The sequence below is a fragment of the Penicillium psychrosexuale genome (genome assembly GCF_028828465.1).
Source record: "Penicillium psychrosexuale strain IBT 29551 chromosome Unknown utg000001l, whole genome shotgun sequence".
Taxonomy (NCBI): domain Eukaryota; kingdom Fungi; phylum Ascomycota; class Eurotiomycetes; order Eurotiales; family Aspergillaceae; genus Penicillium; species Penicillium psychrosexuale.
In genome coordinates this window covers 1,453,968-1,471,844 of record NW_026643186.1, presented here as the reverse complement: position 1 = coordinate 1,471,844, position 17,877 = coordinate 1,453,968, and the positions used below count along the sequence as shown (strand labels likewise).

The following is a 17,877-nucleotide window of genomic DNA, read 5'->3' as shown; positions in this document are numbered from 1 at the left end:
CCGCATCTGCACTTTCCACTTATAAAGAGAATCACCATTTGTATGGTTTGCAGAAAGTCCTCGCACCAGGCGAGCAGAACCTGCAGGTAGTTTTCCTTTTCCTTTCTCCCCGGTACTTACTTATTATCTAATAACTGCTCCAAAAACTATTCTAAAAACGGTATAGATAATAAAGAGCGATTCCTTCTATAACTAGAAAGTACGGACAGGGCAGGTACGATAGAGCTATATATACCTCCCAGATTATGAGGTACCAGAAGAAAGAGTATATTTAACTAATAATGAAGATCAAGAAAAAAAGAAGAAGTAAGTTATAAAGTAGGAAGCAGCTACTAGTTGATATAGCTGACCACTTTACAAACGTTGCAAACTTTTTATCGTTATCTGGAGTATAACATTTATAACTGTATACCTATTATTCCTTCAAATATATATTTCGTTATACTTGGGATATATCAAATCAAGGCTAGCTATACTAAACCCCCCTATTACTAGCTTATTGGCTCACTTATAGCCTGCAACACAACAAGTTGGATGATTTCACCCAAGTGGTAGAAAGTTACCGCTTGGAGATCTTTTCTGTAGAAAAACGTGCTCCGTAGTTTCCGCCTAAAAAGCTGTTGGCGCCATTGACCCCAAGTCCAACGGCGTTTGGAAAGCCAACAATGGATTTCAACACTTATCACCGCATTATTTCTTACGGATTTTGAGTCCATAAGAAAACAACCGGCACGTGGCATGTACACGAGGTTATGCTTCGCTTCGCTCCGGCCATTCCCAATACGACCTATAAGAGCTACAATTACGAAGAGAAACCACGTTTTGAACCATTATTTTCATAGTCTACATATGTTTCCCATGTGAAATAACACGCTGAAACTAATTTTTGCGTAAACAATGAGAGAGATTGGGTAATTCACACATTTGCTCCCCCTATCCATCCACCACAAAGGAAAAAAAAAAAGAAAAACCATCGCCAGATCAGAGGGGAATATGAACCGAGTCAACATATTGACAAAGTAAGAAAAAGGACAAAAAAGAAAACGGTGAAAGTATGGAGTCTCTATCAGACATCACTAAAACTCAGGTTGGCCAAGATATCCTTGGTCTGTTGGCTGATAGGTCCGATCTCCTGCATCGCCTGCATGTCTTCCAGGACTGTATTGTATGTTTTGCCGAGACCATCGGCGACGCGAGTACGGTTCCATTCTCCACGCATATGCCACACATAGTCCATTAGATTGGTGTTGATTTGCTCTAGCTGCTCCACTGAGAATCCGCTAGTTGACAGGGTTAGCTGCGTGTGCAGACGCTCAACAACTTCAAGATCGAGAACGAATGGCTCATGGGGTTCTTCGTTCAGGATCAATTGCAAACTAGCCGAAGCATTGGTTGCTGGCATGTTGGATGCATCGAACAGCGGGGGTTGCGGTTTCGACTGCGAGTGGCTTCCATTCAACCCGCTATTCTCTTGGGTATCTGCATTGCTAAGCAGCGAGTCCCGGGGATGGGGAGAAGGCTGGCTGCTGTCGTTTTGCTGGGTGTCGGGCAGGTGGTCTTCCTGTGACACGCGATCGGGGTATGGAGTAAGATCGGGGTATTCGGTTCTTGAGACATGAGGGCTCTGAGTGTGGTAGTTTTGATTCGACAGATGCTCAGAGGATTTCTTATCAGAAGTCGTCTGGGTGGTGGATGCTTCATTAGTGTAATCAGCTGGCTGGGATCCGGGGGCCATTGGAGTCATGGGGCCTCGCTGAGAGAAGCTGGAAAGACCAGATTCTCGACGAATCTGCTGAGAAGGCGCAGTGTGGGAATAAGGGGGCTTGGGCTGTGCTGATGGCCCAAACGAGCTTCCCTGGGTATCCTTGCTACCCGAGTGGTCATCAGAATTGGACATGAAAATGTCGCCGTCTCCATCTCCATGAGTACCATTGCTCGCGCCGACAGCATGGGAACCAAACTCGTTGAGATCCGAACCATCGCCGTGATGACTTCCATTTGCGAAACTCTTGAACTGGGGTGCGGGCGTAACAGGGCGCGAAGCCGCTTTTCCAACATCCTCATTGTCCCCGACGGGTTGAATTGGGCCAGTCGATAGGCTGGATTCAGCCGTGCCGTGCGACACAATAGTAGGCTCAGGAATGGGGGGAGGGGCATTCTCCATCTGAGCACGTTTGCCACGCTCCGCGGCCTCCTTTTCACGAGCCATCTCACGCAGATAGACCTGCTCACATTCTGCCATAAGAGCTGGTTCGGCTACCAGAACACTAGCGATATCAACTTCGACATTAGTCAAAAGTTCACTTGACCGCAAGATGCGTTCCGGGTCACCAGTCTGTCGAGCATCTTTGACCATTCGCTTGATATCCGCCACAAAGTCGACGGCGCGTTTGTAGTATCCGTTTGCAAGGCGTTTTTCAATTGTCACAATCTCTAGGTTGTAGTAGAACTTCCCAGTGGCAGTTTCACGGAGACCCAACACACCATGCTTGTCATATGCCTTCTCATAAGGCCGGAAGGTATCTTGCTGATCCGGGGGAAGATCACTGGTAACAATGTTGGGATTTTCTTCCTCCCACAAGTATCGGATTTGGGATTCATCGATCACGCCCGACCTAAAACGCTTGTACCTCTTGACTTGATCCATAATAGGCTGAATTCGAGTTTTCAGAAGATTCAAGGATATGTAATCTTTCTTCCTCTGAGCCTTGATCTCCTCCTTGGTGAGTTCTGCCTCGGGCTTGGGAGGCGGAGGTGGCGCGATTTCCAATTTCTCCAGCTGACGAAGTTTGCGGTTTTCTGGGTTCGGGAATCCCTTCGGAGGTGTCTTGACGAATTCAATGATTTTTCCAAAGAATTCACGACGCGCATCATGAGTTGGAGCAGATAGATCATACAGGTTCTTCTTTGAAAACCCGAACATGCTCTTTATTAGACTATCATCCACTTCCTCTTCTTGTGATTCAAGAATGCCAAGCAAAAGAACTGGATCAGAAGGCGGCACCGACCGCAAAAGACTCATGAAGGTAGAAATCACAGTAGGTCCGACAGTCTGGAACCACAGTTGAATATTGGGAATGTAAATCACACTCGGCTTGTGTCGCTTGACCTCCGTGAATAGCTGGATGACAGCTGCCTCGGGAGAGCGGGTCGAGTCACTCAGCAAGGTTGGGAGATCGAAGGCCTGTACATGCAGGCCCTCAAACACATGCAGCAGCGCGGCGGCGAGGTATTGCTGGCCCATACCGTGAGGGCCTCGAAGGAGGAGTCGGGGTCGGAAGACACGCGAGCGATCAAACTCCTGCAAAAGGAGCTCGCGGGTGAAGCCTGCACCATCATCAGGCTCCTCATATTGAGCCTCCTCGAGAGCAGTAAGCTTCTTTCGCTGTGGAAGTATCTCGGAGAGCAAAGACTTGATTTCGGATAATGGATGCCGAAGCAGGGGTTCAATGCTTGGAGGGAGGGCACTCGCACCAGATGAGGTAGACCGCTCTGAAGAGGGCACCATCTTCTTGATTGCTAGCATGAAATCTTTGGGGGCGACATCGATTGTTTTCGGATCAATCACGAGCTTTTTGTCTGATTTGTAGATTTGAGGGTATCTTCTTTGTACAGCATTGATTGCAGCCTCAGTGCAAAGGGCTCGTAAGTCAGCACCGCCATAACCCTTGGTCATATCCGCCAGTTCATCTTTGATATTGCTTGGAAGGGGAGGATCCCATTCCTTGGTGTGAATGTCGAGAATAGCACGGCGTGCTTCGAGATTAGGCAGCGAAAAATAAAATTCACGGTCAAAACGACCAGGGCGGCGAAGAGCAGGATCAACAGAGTCAGGTCGATTGGTGGCACCGATGACAACCACTTGACCACGACCATCCATGCCATCCATCAATGCAAGTAAGGTCGAGACAATCGAGGCATGGATTTGTTCTTGTTTGCTCGATCTCACGGGAGCCAAACCTGATATAGAATATTAGCTATTGTCAACTATGCTCAGAAGGGCCTCTCTTACCGTCAATCTCATCAAAGAAGATGATACTAGGCTGGTTCTTGCGAGCTTCTTCGAAAAGAAGCCGAAGTTGTCGCTCGGCCTCACCGACCCATTTGCTTAATGCATCCGCACCCTTTCTCATGTAAAAAGTTACCTTGCGTCCTTCTGAGCTGACACTGTTGGCTAGAGCCCGAGCCATGAGCGTCTTTCCGGTACCAGGAGGACCGTGGAATAGAACACCGCGAGGAGGGGTAATTTTGAAACGCTGGAATATTTCCGGGTACAGCAGCGGCAAAGAAACCATTTCTTTCAACTGGTCAATGTGCCCTTGCAAACCACCCACATGGTCAAAGTTGACATTCATGTCAACCCCCAGGGGGTCCGCGTCAGCTAAAGCTTGCTTGTTATTGAACTTGCCAAGGTTTGCAGGCGTGCCGGACGAGGTCTGAGCAGGATCAGCCGACTGGTTGTGGGTGGCTGCAACTCCAACACCAGGAGCACGATTCGGCTGTGGGGCACCTTCATCATCACTGCTATCGCTGTCTGCGCCTCCAACTGCAGTAGGGCCACCAGGAACACCGAGAATCGCTGAATTACCACCGCCACCGAATGGGCCTAATGTGGAGAACAAAGTGCGCTGCCAGCCTCCACCTCCACGACCACGCCGGGATGGAGACCCTGTCACTTCATGGTCAGTGTCTTCATTAGGTTGAAACATTTCAGGTCGAATGATGCGATAATCAACGTCCTTTCGGTTGCGACGCGGTTTCTCATACACGACCGCTTGCTTCGCACGGCGACGGGCACGGCCAGTAAGGTCTTCCAATTCTTCGGCGAGTTCCTCTGCCTCCTCTGAGGGTGCACGGGTTCGAGAAGGCCGTTGGCGTAGGCCAGGACGCCGACTGGCAGAGCTATCCTCCGCTTCCTCGCGAGCTTGAATTTCTTTACGAGGAGAGGCACGCGATTCAGGGTCCGAGTCTTCCTCTTCATCATTGGATGGCTCCTCCTCTGGCTCGAAATCACTTTCTTCATTTTTGCTTTTCCGCTGTGAGCTTCGAGACGGCTGCTTACGGCTGGACCGACGTAGGTGCGATTCTTCATTTGTCGCCGCGCCTTGCGCGGTATTCTCCTCGAGAGATTGCTCGTGGTGGAGCCTGCCTCGTTGCCGAGTTGTTGGAGGTTCATCAGTCTGCTCGGAATGATCATTCTTCGAATCGCCATTTTCTGATTCAGGGACAACATCTTCATCCGGCATTACTTCGTCAATTGGGTCGTGATCTCCATCATTCAGTGGCAATGTATCACCTTCAGCGCCGCCTTGAGGCACGTCACTTTCCAGTACCTCCATTTGTGAGCCCTGAATAGTTGTTTCGTTGATGACTTCCTCGGTGTCCTCATCTCCTTCAGCATCCTCATCTCCTTCTGCGACTTCATCTCCTTCGGCGTCTTCATCTTCATCCTCTTCATCAATGATCGTGCGATTGGCCATGCGGCCAACTCTGGAAACACGGCGAGTTGGGGATGGATTTTCGGCTTCTGGAGTATGTGTACCTCTCTCAACAGTGTGCATGTGACGACCAGAGTTGGTAAGGGCGTAGATATCCTCTGAGGCGTCACGAGTACGGCGGGTTACACGTTTAGTGAAGGCCAAGTAATTGGGCGGGAGTTTCAACTTGATGACGGTGCTCTTGCGTGGAGGAGAAGGAGGAGTAGGAGCTCGTGTCTCACTCTCGCCGTCATTATTGAGCAGGTCTTCTCCCGAATCGGGTTCCTCATAGCGCGGGCGACGGCTCTGGGTGGTTCGTCGACGGGCCGTTCCTCTGACATTGCGTTCAACTTCTTCCTCCGATTCTTCTTCCACCTCGTCGAAGTCAAAATCCTCGGACAGTTCTTCCTCGTCCGAGGTGAGACCGTCGTCTGAGTCGCGCCGTTTCTTTTTTGGGGCCGGCCGCGACTTTTTCTTGGGGCTGGCCTTCGACTTCCGGCCGGTCGAACGGGGATAACGAGCGTGGTCACTGTAGTCCTCGTCATCGGAGTCGGACTTTATGGCGACCTCGTCCAGGGTACGCTTTGCGCCACGAGCCATGGCGTAGTTTTGGTGATTAGGGGATCACTTTGAAACACAACGTCAGCATACAACGCTCCAATTTGGGAAGTACGATGAAAACACAGTCAAGGGGGTCAAATGCCTAGCTGACAAGGAAGACGCAAAGATGAAAAGGCGGATCGTCGACGTTGCGCGATGCGGGCAGAGGGACAACACTTACGAATGGTTCAGTTGTCGCCAGCAACAGCCAGACCACTCGATCAAAGGGAAAGAATATGCCTGTCACAGCAGTAACCGTGGCACTTTCTTCCCGACAATTGCTGATCAATATGTTAGCGGAGACGGCACGGTGGTGGAGCGCAATTGGGGCAGAGATGGAAGGGTCTCACGGACTCGGGAACGCGTGGGAAAACAAACGTGTCGGAAAGCTGTCAGCCACCAGGACAAATGCGCAGTACACAGAAATAATTGCACCAAGTAAAAGAAAGTAGAAGACGATGGGAGATCGAGGGACGAAGACTTCAGGGAAGAAGGGCGGAAAGGACTCGCGCTCATTGGGGCTGACTGCCTGAATTCATCAGCCACTTATCGTGGCGCACCAATTAGTCAACAAAGTGCACGTGCCACCCTCTCTCAATGGGGGGAATTGCTTCAATAGCCATTGTCACCCTTCAGCCGATGAATCAAGCCCCCATGAATCGAGCTATTGTAGAGCTCCATTCTCCTCCTGAATGGACTAAATGGATTCTATTAACCATTTTGATGCCCCAATACGGCACATTCAAGATTGATGAAGGTGTGGGGGAATGACATGATACAATGATGACAGGAGGTGTCAGAGGGCAATTTGGGACATGAAGGAGACGAGAATAGGGCCCTTTGTTTTTTCCTTTTCGTTGTCTTTTTTTCTGCGACGCTTTCGACCGGACCTGATATCATGTGCCGCTGACTCAGCAGTGGCTCGTGCCCCTGCACTGGAAGATCGACATCTGGACGTGCATCGACACTCATCGACCCATTCACCAAGCCAATTGAGAATATATTAGTTTCTTTCTCGTGATATTTGTTTTGTCCTTGATATACCTATCGATGTTATTCATGTCGCACTACAGCGCCGATGAAAGCCCTGGAGACTTCAATATCTAATCTTAACAAGTGACGAGGCCTCTTACATTGCCATCGCGACATCACAGGGAATCTTTTTATCTGGAGGGATAGTAATTTCTAGGATAGCAATGGATTTAGTTGACCATATGTGTATATCTCAACAGTTGAATCTCCAAATAAGCAATAGTGTCAAAAGCAACACTTCACTAGTAGCTATCTCCTCCTTCCTTCCGATAATTTACTTCCATTTAGCCAGCTTTGACACCAAGTCGACCTCCTCAATCATCTCCTAGACCTTCTTGTCCCTTATCATGTAAGCGCGCGACATTGTGAGAAGATAAGCACTATCCGAATACTCGAGGGCCGCTCTCAGAGATTCTCTAATATTCGTCTTCTGTTGTGCAGTGAGCTCACATCCCCGAAAGCTCGAGCAGCATGCACACCCAGTAGTGCAGTGCCCGGCTCCCATGTTTCGTTCAGGAGTAGACTCGCGTTTCTCGCAGCATCCGCATACACGCCCGCAGCAACCACCTCGCCCAGCACAATCCTTGATCAGTTCATTTTGCATATACCATTTCGGATTCTTTCTTAATGATTCATAGGCAAGTTTCATAGGGCCACCGGGAATGCTGCTTTGCCACTTGTGAAGCTCACACTCCTGATACCAGTATTGCTTCCGGAGCACCTCTTGCTCTTTATCCAGTTTCTGGAGCTGTGCTTCGTCTTCGCCGGCACTTTGCATTTTTTGGAGTGCCCGAACCTTTTCTTGCAGCATTTCCTTCTGCTGAGCAAGTTCACGGACATGGTAATCAGCAACGATAAGCTGTACAAAGAGATCGAGCTGACAACGAGCTTTTTTGTAGCCTTTTCTATACAGAAATTTGTACTCCTCTGTCCATCCGATCCGTTTGCGTTCAATCCGCCAAGTGTCTGTTTTGAAGAACATATTGGAGGACACGTTTTGGAGATCAATTAGATGTGAAGGGGGGTTCACTTTCAAGGCAAAGGGTTAACTCTACATTGCATCATTAGGTAGTCGAGCGCCGACGCCCAAAAGTCAACTCTGTGTGATAGTCGACAAATTCTAGAAGGAACCGAACTTTGATAGAAAAAATGGTCATAAATACATATTCTGGAAAAGTCACCCCTGGGTAATCAAAGTACCAGTTATTTCAACCCCATTATAGCAAATCCACGCCAATTAAAATCTATGTGCTTACCTCTTATGTCGATTCGTTTTGGATTTAACCTGTACACAACTTAATCATGAGAGAAAGAGAGACGAATAAATTGACACCTGAGGAAGCAACGCCAAGACCGATATACCCGAAATAATGCGAACTTCAACATCACCCTAGCTCGTCTTCTCGGATATCAACAACGAGAAAGAAGGCAACGGCTTATTAAAATTACAACATGTTTTCTCAACCAGCTCGTCGGTTGGCACCGGCTGTGATGTCTTTCCAATCCGCTCGAGCTCCCATGAGCCGACGCACCTTCACCTCCACACAAGCCACATTCAACTCATCTCAGAAACCAAGTGCATACAAGGAAGGGGTGTGTACATATTTTTCTTTCAGGCCGCAGTATTTAATTGCAAACTTCTAATTTTTTGTGTCTAGATGAATAAATATCGAGCCTTTGCTGGTCCCTTCGCCAAGATCTTCTTGGGGGGCGTGTTCGTCTACCAGGTCCTTTATTGGACCTGGTTAAAATTGGAAATGGATGAGATTAAGGTGGCAAAGAATGGTGAGAACAGCACAAATTAATACATTCCATTACCCTATCTTGCATGTCGCTAACCCTTCCTGCAGAAAAAGTGGCCGTGCTAGAGAAAGAAGCCCGGGAGATCACTAGCACCCAGAAATGAATCCGATCTTGAGAAGAATCTCGAGAAAACCTGTACCATATTATGCTTCATTGATGCCCAGCACCATATTATATTGTGGCTTTGAATAATGTCATGGCACTTCCAGACTTGGAGATACATTGTGATGATCCCGATCAACTAAATATTGCAGAATATCCTTATTATATTACGGAACCAGGATTCCAATATTCAAAAACCCTAGTATGTCATGCCGCAGCATATTTGCGCTTCCGCTCGCCCGTCGTTGTAGCCTTTCGACTGTGATCAAGCGTCTGTACCACAGCATCCTTGGTCTGATCCATCTCGTTTCCCTCGAGGGACGAAGACGGGAACCGCCAGTCCTGACCCCTCTCTCCTTTGTTGAAATGCTCAATATCAATATGATTAAACCTCTCATCCAAGGCCTCGGGGCCATGGGTCTTTAGTGTGACTCTGTGGTTACAGAATCCACACCAAAAGTCTGACTGGCCGGCCAGATCGAGCCGGTGATTGCCAGCCCAAGCTGCGACGTGATATTCATGAATTCCATGCTGACGCAGGTGGTGGGTATATGTGTCTGGTCGATAGAACAGCCGCTCGCACGAGGCGCCTGTTTGCACATCGGTTTCTGTGCAGAACCAACTGGGCACACCGAGATGCTGGGAGCTCTCGTGGCGCTTCCAGTCGGCCTTGCTGCCGAATGACTTGGCACAGTGGGGGAATGTACAGCTGTAGGGTCGTTCGTGGCGCTTCTGGTGCTTTCTAATGATATCCGTGGTTAATACACTAATAAGAATAAGGGTCAAGGGTGGCTTACTTCATTTCACAGCGAAGCCGGGTCTGCTTTGGGCACGCGTCACATTGGAACCAGCCACGTTTTTCGCTATCAGGACCTTGGGCGGGGGCTTCGTTTTCGTCGGATAACCGTTCCAATGCCACCGAAAGCAACTTCTGTAGCATTTGCCGCTGGGGTTGGGAGAGCTGAGCAGCGTCGGTTTCAAGATCGATTCCCTCATCCATATTCTGACTTGATCTCCGCCCGCGGCTGTTTATCATCTTTGTCATGGCGTTGATTAAGTTATCAGCGGCGTCTGCAACTGATCCATCAGGCCTTGCGATGGCACGTTCAGTGGACGGATCTTGACTCGTTGTTGACAGACCCATGGAGCCAAAAGCAGGCGATTGAGAAGAAGTCGAGTCTGCGAGAGACGGCGTACCATACTGAGGGGGTCTTGGTGTGGCAGCACCAAATGTGAAGATATCAGTCCTTTGTTGAGACATGGAATCATATTCCGGCTCGAGATCGGTTGACTGGACAGAGGCCTCATCTTCTTCCGCTTCTAATACCGACTCGTCCCTTGAGCTACGCTCGTCGAAGCTCTGTTCTGGTTGGTGGAGGATGACTGTCTCGTACCAATCCATGGACCTGTTCATGAATTAGTGCATGGAACATTAGATTTCCCACTTGAAACCCACTTTTTCAGGAGTGCCTCCCCATCCTCTTCTCGGTGCATTCGGTTCAGGTGTTGCTTGAAGTTATCCAGACGCGGCCACCTCTTGTTCGGGCGCGGGCAGTTTGTCCCAAAACACATGTACATCATCTTGGGCCCACGCTCGGGCTCTTTATTGTGGACGCATTTTTTATGACGGGCCAGATCATTAATGGTGCCGAAGCCGTCCTTCCGCGGGCAATTTGGAACGTCGCATTTAAAGAGCTTCTTGTGGCGAGCCTCGTGTTTCCTGTGGAAGTTAGTCCCCTGCCATCACTATTCTCAAATCGCGGCTAGAACGATATACCTTTTGTCCGAAGGACATTTCCCAACCCACTTGCACGATGGATGATCGCATCGCATCGAGGTATCAACCAACTGCGACGGCGAGCCCATAAACTCCGATGTGTACGATGACCCAGACACAGATCCATACTTGGAATGACCAAACAAAGGCCCCGACTCCGTAGGCATATTCTCTGTCATCTCGACGTGCGGGCTCGAGGAGTCCACGCTGTACGAAGAAGCAACAACAGATTGCGTTGCACAGTTGGTCCCACCGTACCCGGAATCAGCGGAGTGATAGCTATCTATATACTGGCTCCCGTTCTCAGATGGCTCGCTATAGTGATGTTGCGAGAGGCAGCAGTCCTTGTCGGGCATCTGAACAGGCATGTTCATGTGCGAGATAGACGAGGCAGCCGGGACACCGGTAGCCAGCAGCGGATTCCAGGCATCTTGGTCGCCTATCAGACGGGAGTGAGCGTACTGGGAGTAGTATAGGTCACTGGGGTGTGAAGGCCACTGGCTTAAGAGTGGGTGGTTAACTGTTGGATCAAGCGATCCGAGTTGGAGGTCTAGTAGTGGGTTTGCGGCATCGAAGGGGAGATTTGAGGGTCTAAAATCGGACAGATCATGTCCTTCGTGTCCAACCATGATGCCTTGAAGGATGTCTGTGGAGTCATTCCAGTCCAGCTGTGTCTGCTAGGGTGGAGTTAGATTATGATTCGTGTGGAGAGTCGTATAGAGTAAACAGGGCACGAACCTCCATGACTATCTAATAAGGTCTTTAATATAAAGAAGGTGGTAAATTTCGTGAAGTCGAGAGAGAATAAGCACCCAGTCAAATGGGAGGGGCACAGTATTAAAAGGCTCGCGATGCATGCAAATGCCAAAACCCTACACGCGAGAGACACGCAAGCTCCACACGCCCCGAGCCGGTTGACTTCACCACGCGATAGCCGATTCAAGGGTTGGAATGTGTTAAGCGAACATGATTAGGAATATGCTCAATGAAATATACATTAAAAAGGAAGAAAAAAGAAGAAAAAAGCAAAACAGAAACCCGAGAGGTAAAAGCTAAGACAAAGTTCACCCTCGCGTGTTGCCAGCGTGGAATGCAACATGTCATCCCTTGATTACACAGCCCGCCCCTTTACCCGGGTAAATATTAATTTGTAGGTTATTCCATAAACTGTGGTGATATTTTCCACATCAAAAATATGAGGCTGATAGTTAAAATCCAATATCGGACTAAGATCACCTCAACCCTGGTCTCCCGAGGTCGTCCGGTTCACGATCGGCTGCCGAACACTCTCATCCCCCGGGGTTGATTCAGCCCGCTTCTAACATAATCGCAGAACATCCATAGTTTACACGTATCACACACCCACGCACACAGAAAATGTCGTTAGTCCCCCTGCACGAGGCATGCAAGACAACTCCAGCCCCCATGAAGATCTCACGATAAGTCTCCAAAGGGGAGGAGGCTGCTGTAGGGAAGCAAGGACCGGATTGGGCTGTGACAGGACAGACGATCGACGAGGCTGATCGACGCCGATGCTCGTTTGCCATGTTCGTGCAAGGGATAAATAAGATAATGCGCACGTTTATACACGATACATGTGTATTTTCGCATCCAGGAGTCAAGGAGATTAACCCTGAAACGAGAATTGGAGCACTGTTTGAATTTAGCCTGATCTTTACTCCGTGCTCCGTGCTCGGTACTAAATCTCGGATTACCATTGATGATCTCCAGAGGTACTTTATGTTCTTATGAACCATGGAACCATGCCCCAAGTGGGAACAGCCTAGTACAAAAGAGGAAAAGCCAAAACATAAATCTGATCTCTCATATGCCATGCGCTGTTTGGTCTGAAACGAAATTCCTGAGCGCCCGAAATATGTACAGAGATATTGCGAGCACGTGTTAAAGAAAAGAAAGCATGTTAGTTAAATCATCATACATAGTCATCATTCCAGAAATACATGAGATCGGGACCAGCTTGCATAACTCTCCCGATGCTCGGGAAAAAGGCACAAAAATTCCTTCTAGTAATCACTAACATGGTGAAGATGACGTAGAACAATTGACAGTAAAACGGAGAGGGGGAATAAGAAGACAAAAAGAAGGGGGCATTGTATCTATAATCACATTCGAGAGGGACATCCAGAAGAGTACGTCGCAGGACTGTAAGGGCTGTTGGACTCCATGGGTTGGTAAGTTGAGTAAGTACCATCGGTGGGGTACATAGAGGGATAAGGGAGATACTGGGCTAGAGGATACGAGTGCTGCGGCATGAGATCCGCCCCCGGGGATCTCGATCTCGGGACGGCGTTATAAGGCGGTGGATACGTCACCGAGTTCTGATGTAGGGGATAGGCCTGGGCCTGAGCGGGACGGAGTGTGGTTTGGTCAAATTGGCCCTTCGTGTGCATGTACCCTGGGAACTGATCAGGGGTATGAGAGTCTATCATGGACTCCGGCTCCATGGAAAGTTCGCCCCCGGAGATGGTGGGATAATTTGCCAGCGGTACGGTGTTGATTGAGAACCCAGGATTAGCCGGTGTGCTAGTGTTTCGGATCGCGTACTGCGGCTGCAGATGGGTGGAGGCTGTTTCGGGTAGTTCGTGTCCAGGGTGATATGGCGCGGCAGAGGGATAGGTCGCGGCCGATGATTCCCGAATCTGCCCCACTTTGCTGGGGTTGGTGGCAAGGGTTGAAGCGTTGCTTGGCTTCGCTAATCGCAAAACGGGCAAGGCGAGTTGCTCCAGGTGTTTGCCAAGGTGGACTGACAACTTTCTCCACTCGCTACACACATTCCCGCAGAAGCGGCATGGCTCTTCCTGCGGGGCTTGCGTGGTTTCATGCCGACACTTTTCGACCATTTGCCATAATCGGTCAAGCTCCTGCTCTTTTCGACTATTTGGTACACTCTCGGCATCCACGGTGCTAGAGGCTTTCTCCGTCCTTTTGATCCTGGGCTCTGGCATTTTGTGTTCCCGGACCAAATGCTGAACGAAATTGTCCTTACGGTAACATTTGTGGTTGCACTCAGGCAATACACATGTCCACCATTCCAGGTGCCGGTGCTTCTCGTTCTCATGGCGAACCCAGTCTGCTTTACGCTTGAATGCCTTGGGCTCGGTACAGTGGGGGAATGTGCAAATAAATGGCTGCACATCTTCGTGAACGTGTTTGGACCAGTCGGATGGTTTTTGGAAGGTTTTCACTTCGAAGCAAATGGGGCACTCAAACCGGGCAGGAAGACGACTGACTGGTGGAAGGGGCACGCCAGGAGGGAAATGTGTCGCGGCCGCCGTCCCATCACCTGGAGAATACTGTTGCTCGTACCCATAACTGAAACTTGTCACTTGGGACTGGATCTGTCCTGCCTCCGGATCGTTGGGGGCCTCGAGATCCTGCAACAAAGTGGGTTGCCCTGCCTGAATAGTACAAAGGGTGCCTGATTTACACGTGTGGTTGGCAGCTGCAATGGAATGCTTCTGCTGCAAATCAACCAAGATCTTGTATCGGCGGACTTGCTCATGTGCTAAGCGGTGAATCAAAGCCGGCTCAAGCCTTGGATTCAACTGCATGATCTGCGATTTGAACCCTTCGATTGTCGGCACTGGGAGACTTTGGACAGCGGGAAAATCCATAGCTACGGCTTTGTTATTGCTGGCGTGTGTATCATTCTCATCAGCACCTCCAGTTTCAGGGCCTAGAAATGTACTTCTAGGTGTTTGGTAGGCGTCCGAACTGACACGGGGTGATGTGATGCTTGGAACTGGTGGTCCACCATGAGCGGTCATGAGATTTATTAGCCCAGGGCTACTTGGTCGGGGGACCTCGCTCCTGCTTCGACCTCGACCCTTGAATTGGATATTTAAGGAACCTCTCTCCGTATTCGGTGAGGGTGTAGGCGACACTGCTTGCCCGACAGCGGCCATTTGGCTGGTCATTGAAAGAAGTGCGTTGCTCAAACTTGGCGCTCGCGAATGACGACGGTGCAAGAACCCATTCCGTGGTGAATAACTCGGTTTTGCCGGCAAGTCCTCTGTATCACGCTGCGGAACCCCGGGGTAGCTATTCGATTGACCGATAGAAAGTTCAGATGCTTGGCGTTTCAGAATCGATGATGCCTGCAGAAATTGACGCTTAAACAGACTGGTGCGTTTCTTGGGTAGTTCGGTAATGGAAAAGTTTTCGAGAGATGCACCAACATTGATAATGCTATTGTTATCAATTGTTGCTTCGAGCGATGCTGTTTCGAGGTCCCGCACACGTCTGTTAAAAGCTATCATAGCGTCGGTAGAGCTATCTGGCTGCATCGCTTGTAATCTGGGTGTCGGATCGCGAGGGGGATCGTGCCAGGGGTAGATACGAATGCTTTCGTCATCTTTAGTCGGCGAGAAAGATGAATAGACCTCGGGGGTGCTGCGATCATATCTACCAGATTCATCTACCTCGGCTGAGGGCTCGTCGGAGTAGGTGTCAACGCTTGCTTCATCTTCGCTGAGGTCGTCGCTGCTTTCATGAACTAATACCCCGGGCCCAGGAAATGATGTGTCTTCGGTGCGACATTTTAGGTTGAAATAATCTTCTTGTTTCAACGGATGATCACCGGTACTCCTCGCTCGAAGTCTCCTGGAAACAAGGTGTGGGCGCGGACGCGGTGGACTAGGTGAGTCCCCACCGGCATCGCTGTTGGCTGCGCTCACAGAGACAGACCAATGAGAAATATCCACATTTTTCTCGCTCCTTTCTCGCTGAATATAGACGTCATTAGGACTTGGCACGAATTCATCCCCACGGGACATTGGGGCAATGCCAGCTAGATGCGTTGATGGGTTTAGAATCCATCCGCCATTCTCAGATCGCTTCACGGGAACAGAAGATACCGAGTGACGATCGCTATCATCTTCGTCTTCCAGGTCGCTTGAATTAGCAGATAGATGTGCAAAGGACTGGCTGAGATGCCTTTGGGGTGACGTGCTGCGTTCCTCGGGCGAATCCCCTCGGGTGAAGGTTGTAATCTTAACGATGGGGCTTCTTCCCCTGGTTGCACTCGAAGCCTGCTCAGTGGTCAACTCCTTGGTCAAGACACCGAGTCTCGGCGGCTCAGCACCTGCGTTAAAGACACCGAGGCCAGACTGGCACGAGGTGGGGATTGATTGCCGTGCCCTAGAATTGCCAGGAGGCTCTGGACCCGCCAGCGTGGGTGATGGATTCGGATGCTGGTTGTGGTCCAATCCCGTCCACTGAAAGCTCGGCGCCATGGAAGAACCCCATACCGCATCGACAGGCATATTTTCCTCCCCAATCCTGTACGATGGCAGGTTTTCATTTTGCCATATCGAACCACTAGCCAGTTCGATATCCTTCGGTTCCACGAATACACTTGTATCAGAAATAGGGGAGGTGCAAGTGCTTGGGTCCGTATAATCATTTGCTCTCGGGTCCAAATAGCCCTGGGTTGTGGAGTCGATCCGAGTTTCCTCATGAGGGGGTCCCGCACGGTATCCAGGACTCCCCCGCGTTGGCGTTAGTCGAATGGCACTGGCCTGAAAGAAGATTTCCTCGGGATCAGATGGGGCTGATAGGTAAGGATCCGGAGCATATCGATCTTGGATTGCATCTGCTGGCGATTGCCCCTGGGCGCTGAGTGGGGAGGCGTGCGACATATTGAAATGAAATGGCGGTCAATTAGCCAAAGATTGACCGCGAGAACGGGCATCAAATTAAGCCGAATTGAAAAGCATCGAGTATATATCGTCGTATAGATTATACAAGCAGATTTGCGATTATATTGGAGTTAGTTGCCCAGTTGTGTGTGGTGTTTGGTGCTTGGTGTGATGATCTGGCGTTCTGGTCTGACGCCCCCAATATATAAGGGAATGAAGAGAGACTGGACAGACGAAGCCGCAAATAGTTCAGGTTGAAGTTGAAGTTGAAAATCAGGAATTAAAGAGTAAATGAAAGAGGAAGATAAAAAAAGAAAAAGCAGAAGCTATGGGGGCCGAAGATTAGTCGGAGATGAGGGGAACAGCTGAACAAGCGCCGGGCGCATCCCTCCACTTCTGATTCAATACAAGACTAAGAAGAATAACACCAATAAGATCAACTATCAAATGTCGATCTGGTAATGCCGGACTGTCAGCCTTGTTCAAAGAAGAAACAGGAATCAAAATGCTCCGCTTTTTCACGGAGCCTCACTAGGGAACGACCCTGTGGCTGTGCAAGTTGCATTCTCTCTTTGCATCATTACCATGGAGTAGTATTATATGAAGCATTATATGAACTATCGATATTGGGTACTTCGTATGTTTGTATATAGGCGCCTCAGCCACAGCATTATCCTGCTCTGGCCGTGTCCATAGAGAACATCATAGGGCTAAATTTATTGGAACATATGGCTGAATACAGTGAACCTTCTACCGTTGGTCAGAAATTGCTCAAGATGAAACCGGTTTATGCAGTATTCACATTCCCAGGTTCTATCTATATATCTGACCAATGTCAATAGTAATGATGGCCCCTTCTCTACGCGCCCACTAATGTAATTATAGACTACAGCGCTTATGAGATTTCCATAACAAACCTGTCAAGATAGCATGAATTTGAATCCTACCTAGTTGCAAGCGAAACCGCAAGGATCTTCAATCTTCATATTCCTGCTAAGATTTCGCTGAATTTGTAGGGTTGATGCTTTGATATGCCTGAGCCATAGACCGCTTTCGACACCGCTCTATAGTTACCGTGTATTGTAAATTGAAGCTATTCCCACCCCACAAATCATTAGTTTCTTCGAATCCCTGGCCGGGATACACTTGGTATTTTCATTTCTGCCAGTCTAGAAAATGCAGAATTCAGGCGCTTGAAGGCATCAACCCTGAAAAATCATGCATTTGCCCCTTCAGCCCACCATTATTGCCAATACTAGTGGGACGGGTAAACTCGCGGTTGAGACACGCAATCTACTATACAGTTCCTACAACATAGGTAGGCTTGTTTCGCAACCCACTGCAAGTTGAAACGTCCCTTGAGGGACACATCGACTATTCTACCTCCCGCAACAGTACGTCTTATCAACCTAGGGGAAAAAAGAAA

General features: G+C 49.3%; 5 protein-coding genes across 5 annotated transcripts; 1 reads left to right on the top strand and 4 right to left on the bottom strand.

Annotated features, from left to right (window-relative positions):
- Window positions 1-1,066: 1,066 nt before the first annotated feature.
- Window positions 1,067-6,077, bottom strand: N7518_000551 (chromatin segregase YTA7; the record flags this gene model as incomplete). Its single annotated transcript, XM_057181479.1, has 2 exons — window positions 1,067-3,960; window positions 4,013-6,077. The coding sequence occupies 2 exons, from the start codon at window positions 6,075-6,077 to the stop codon at window positions 1,067-1,069; spliced, it is 4,959 nt and encodes a 1,652-aa protein (XP_057046829.1).
- Window positions 6,078-7,434: 1,357 nt separating this feature from the next.
- On the bottom strand, window positions 7,435-8,091 carry N7518_000550 (uncharacterized protein; the record flags this gene model as incomplete). Its single annotated transcript, XM_057181478.1, has 1 exon — window positions 7,435-8,091. The coding sequence occupies one exon, from the start codon at window positions 8,089-8,091 to the stop codon at window positions 7,435-7,437; it is 657 nt and encodes a 218-aa protein (XP_057046828.1).
- A 470-nt stretch (window positions 8,092-8,561) lies between these two features.
- On the top strand, window positions 8,562-9,015 carry N7518_000549 (uncharacterized protein; the record flags this gene model as incomplete). Its single annotated transcript, XM_057181477.1, has 3 exons — window positions 8,562-8,702; window positions 8,768-8,894; window positions 8,960-9,015. 3 exons carry the CDS (start codon window positions 8,562-8,564, stop codon window positions 9,013-9,015), a joined length of 324 nt encoding a protein of 107 aa, XP_057046827.1.
- A 206-nt stretch (window positions 9,016-9,221) lies between these two features.
- On the bottom strand, window positions 9,222-11,535 carry N7518_000548 (putative C2H2 finger domain protein; the record flags this gene model as incomplete). Its single annotated transcript, XM_057181476.1, has 5 exons — window positions 9,222-9,756; window positions 9,812-10,420; window positions 10,471-10,734; window positions 10,792-11,468; window positions 11,530-11,535. 5 exons carry the CDS (start codon window positions 11,533-11,535, stop codon window positions 9,222-9,224), a joined length of 2,091 nt encoding a protein of 696 aa, XP_057046826.1.
- Window positions 11,536-12,914: 1,379 nt separating this feature from the next.
- N7518_000547 (putative C2H2 finger domain protein) lies at window positions 12,915-16,451 on the bottom strand (the record flags this gene model as incomplete). The annotated part of the gene is made up of 1 exon (XM_057181475.1): window positions 12,915-16,451. The coding sequence occupies one exon, from the start codon at window positions 16,449-16,451 to the stop codon at window positions 12,915-12,917; it is 3,537 nt and encodes a 1,178-aa protein (XP_057046825.1).
- Between the last annotated feature and the right edge of the window lie 1,426 nt (window positions 16,452-17,877).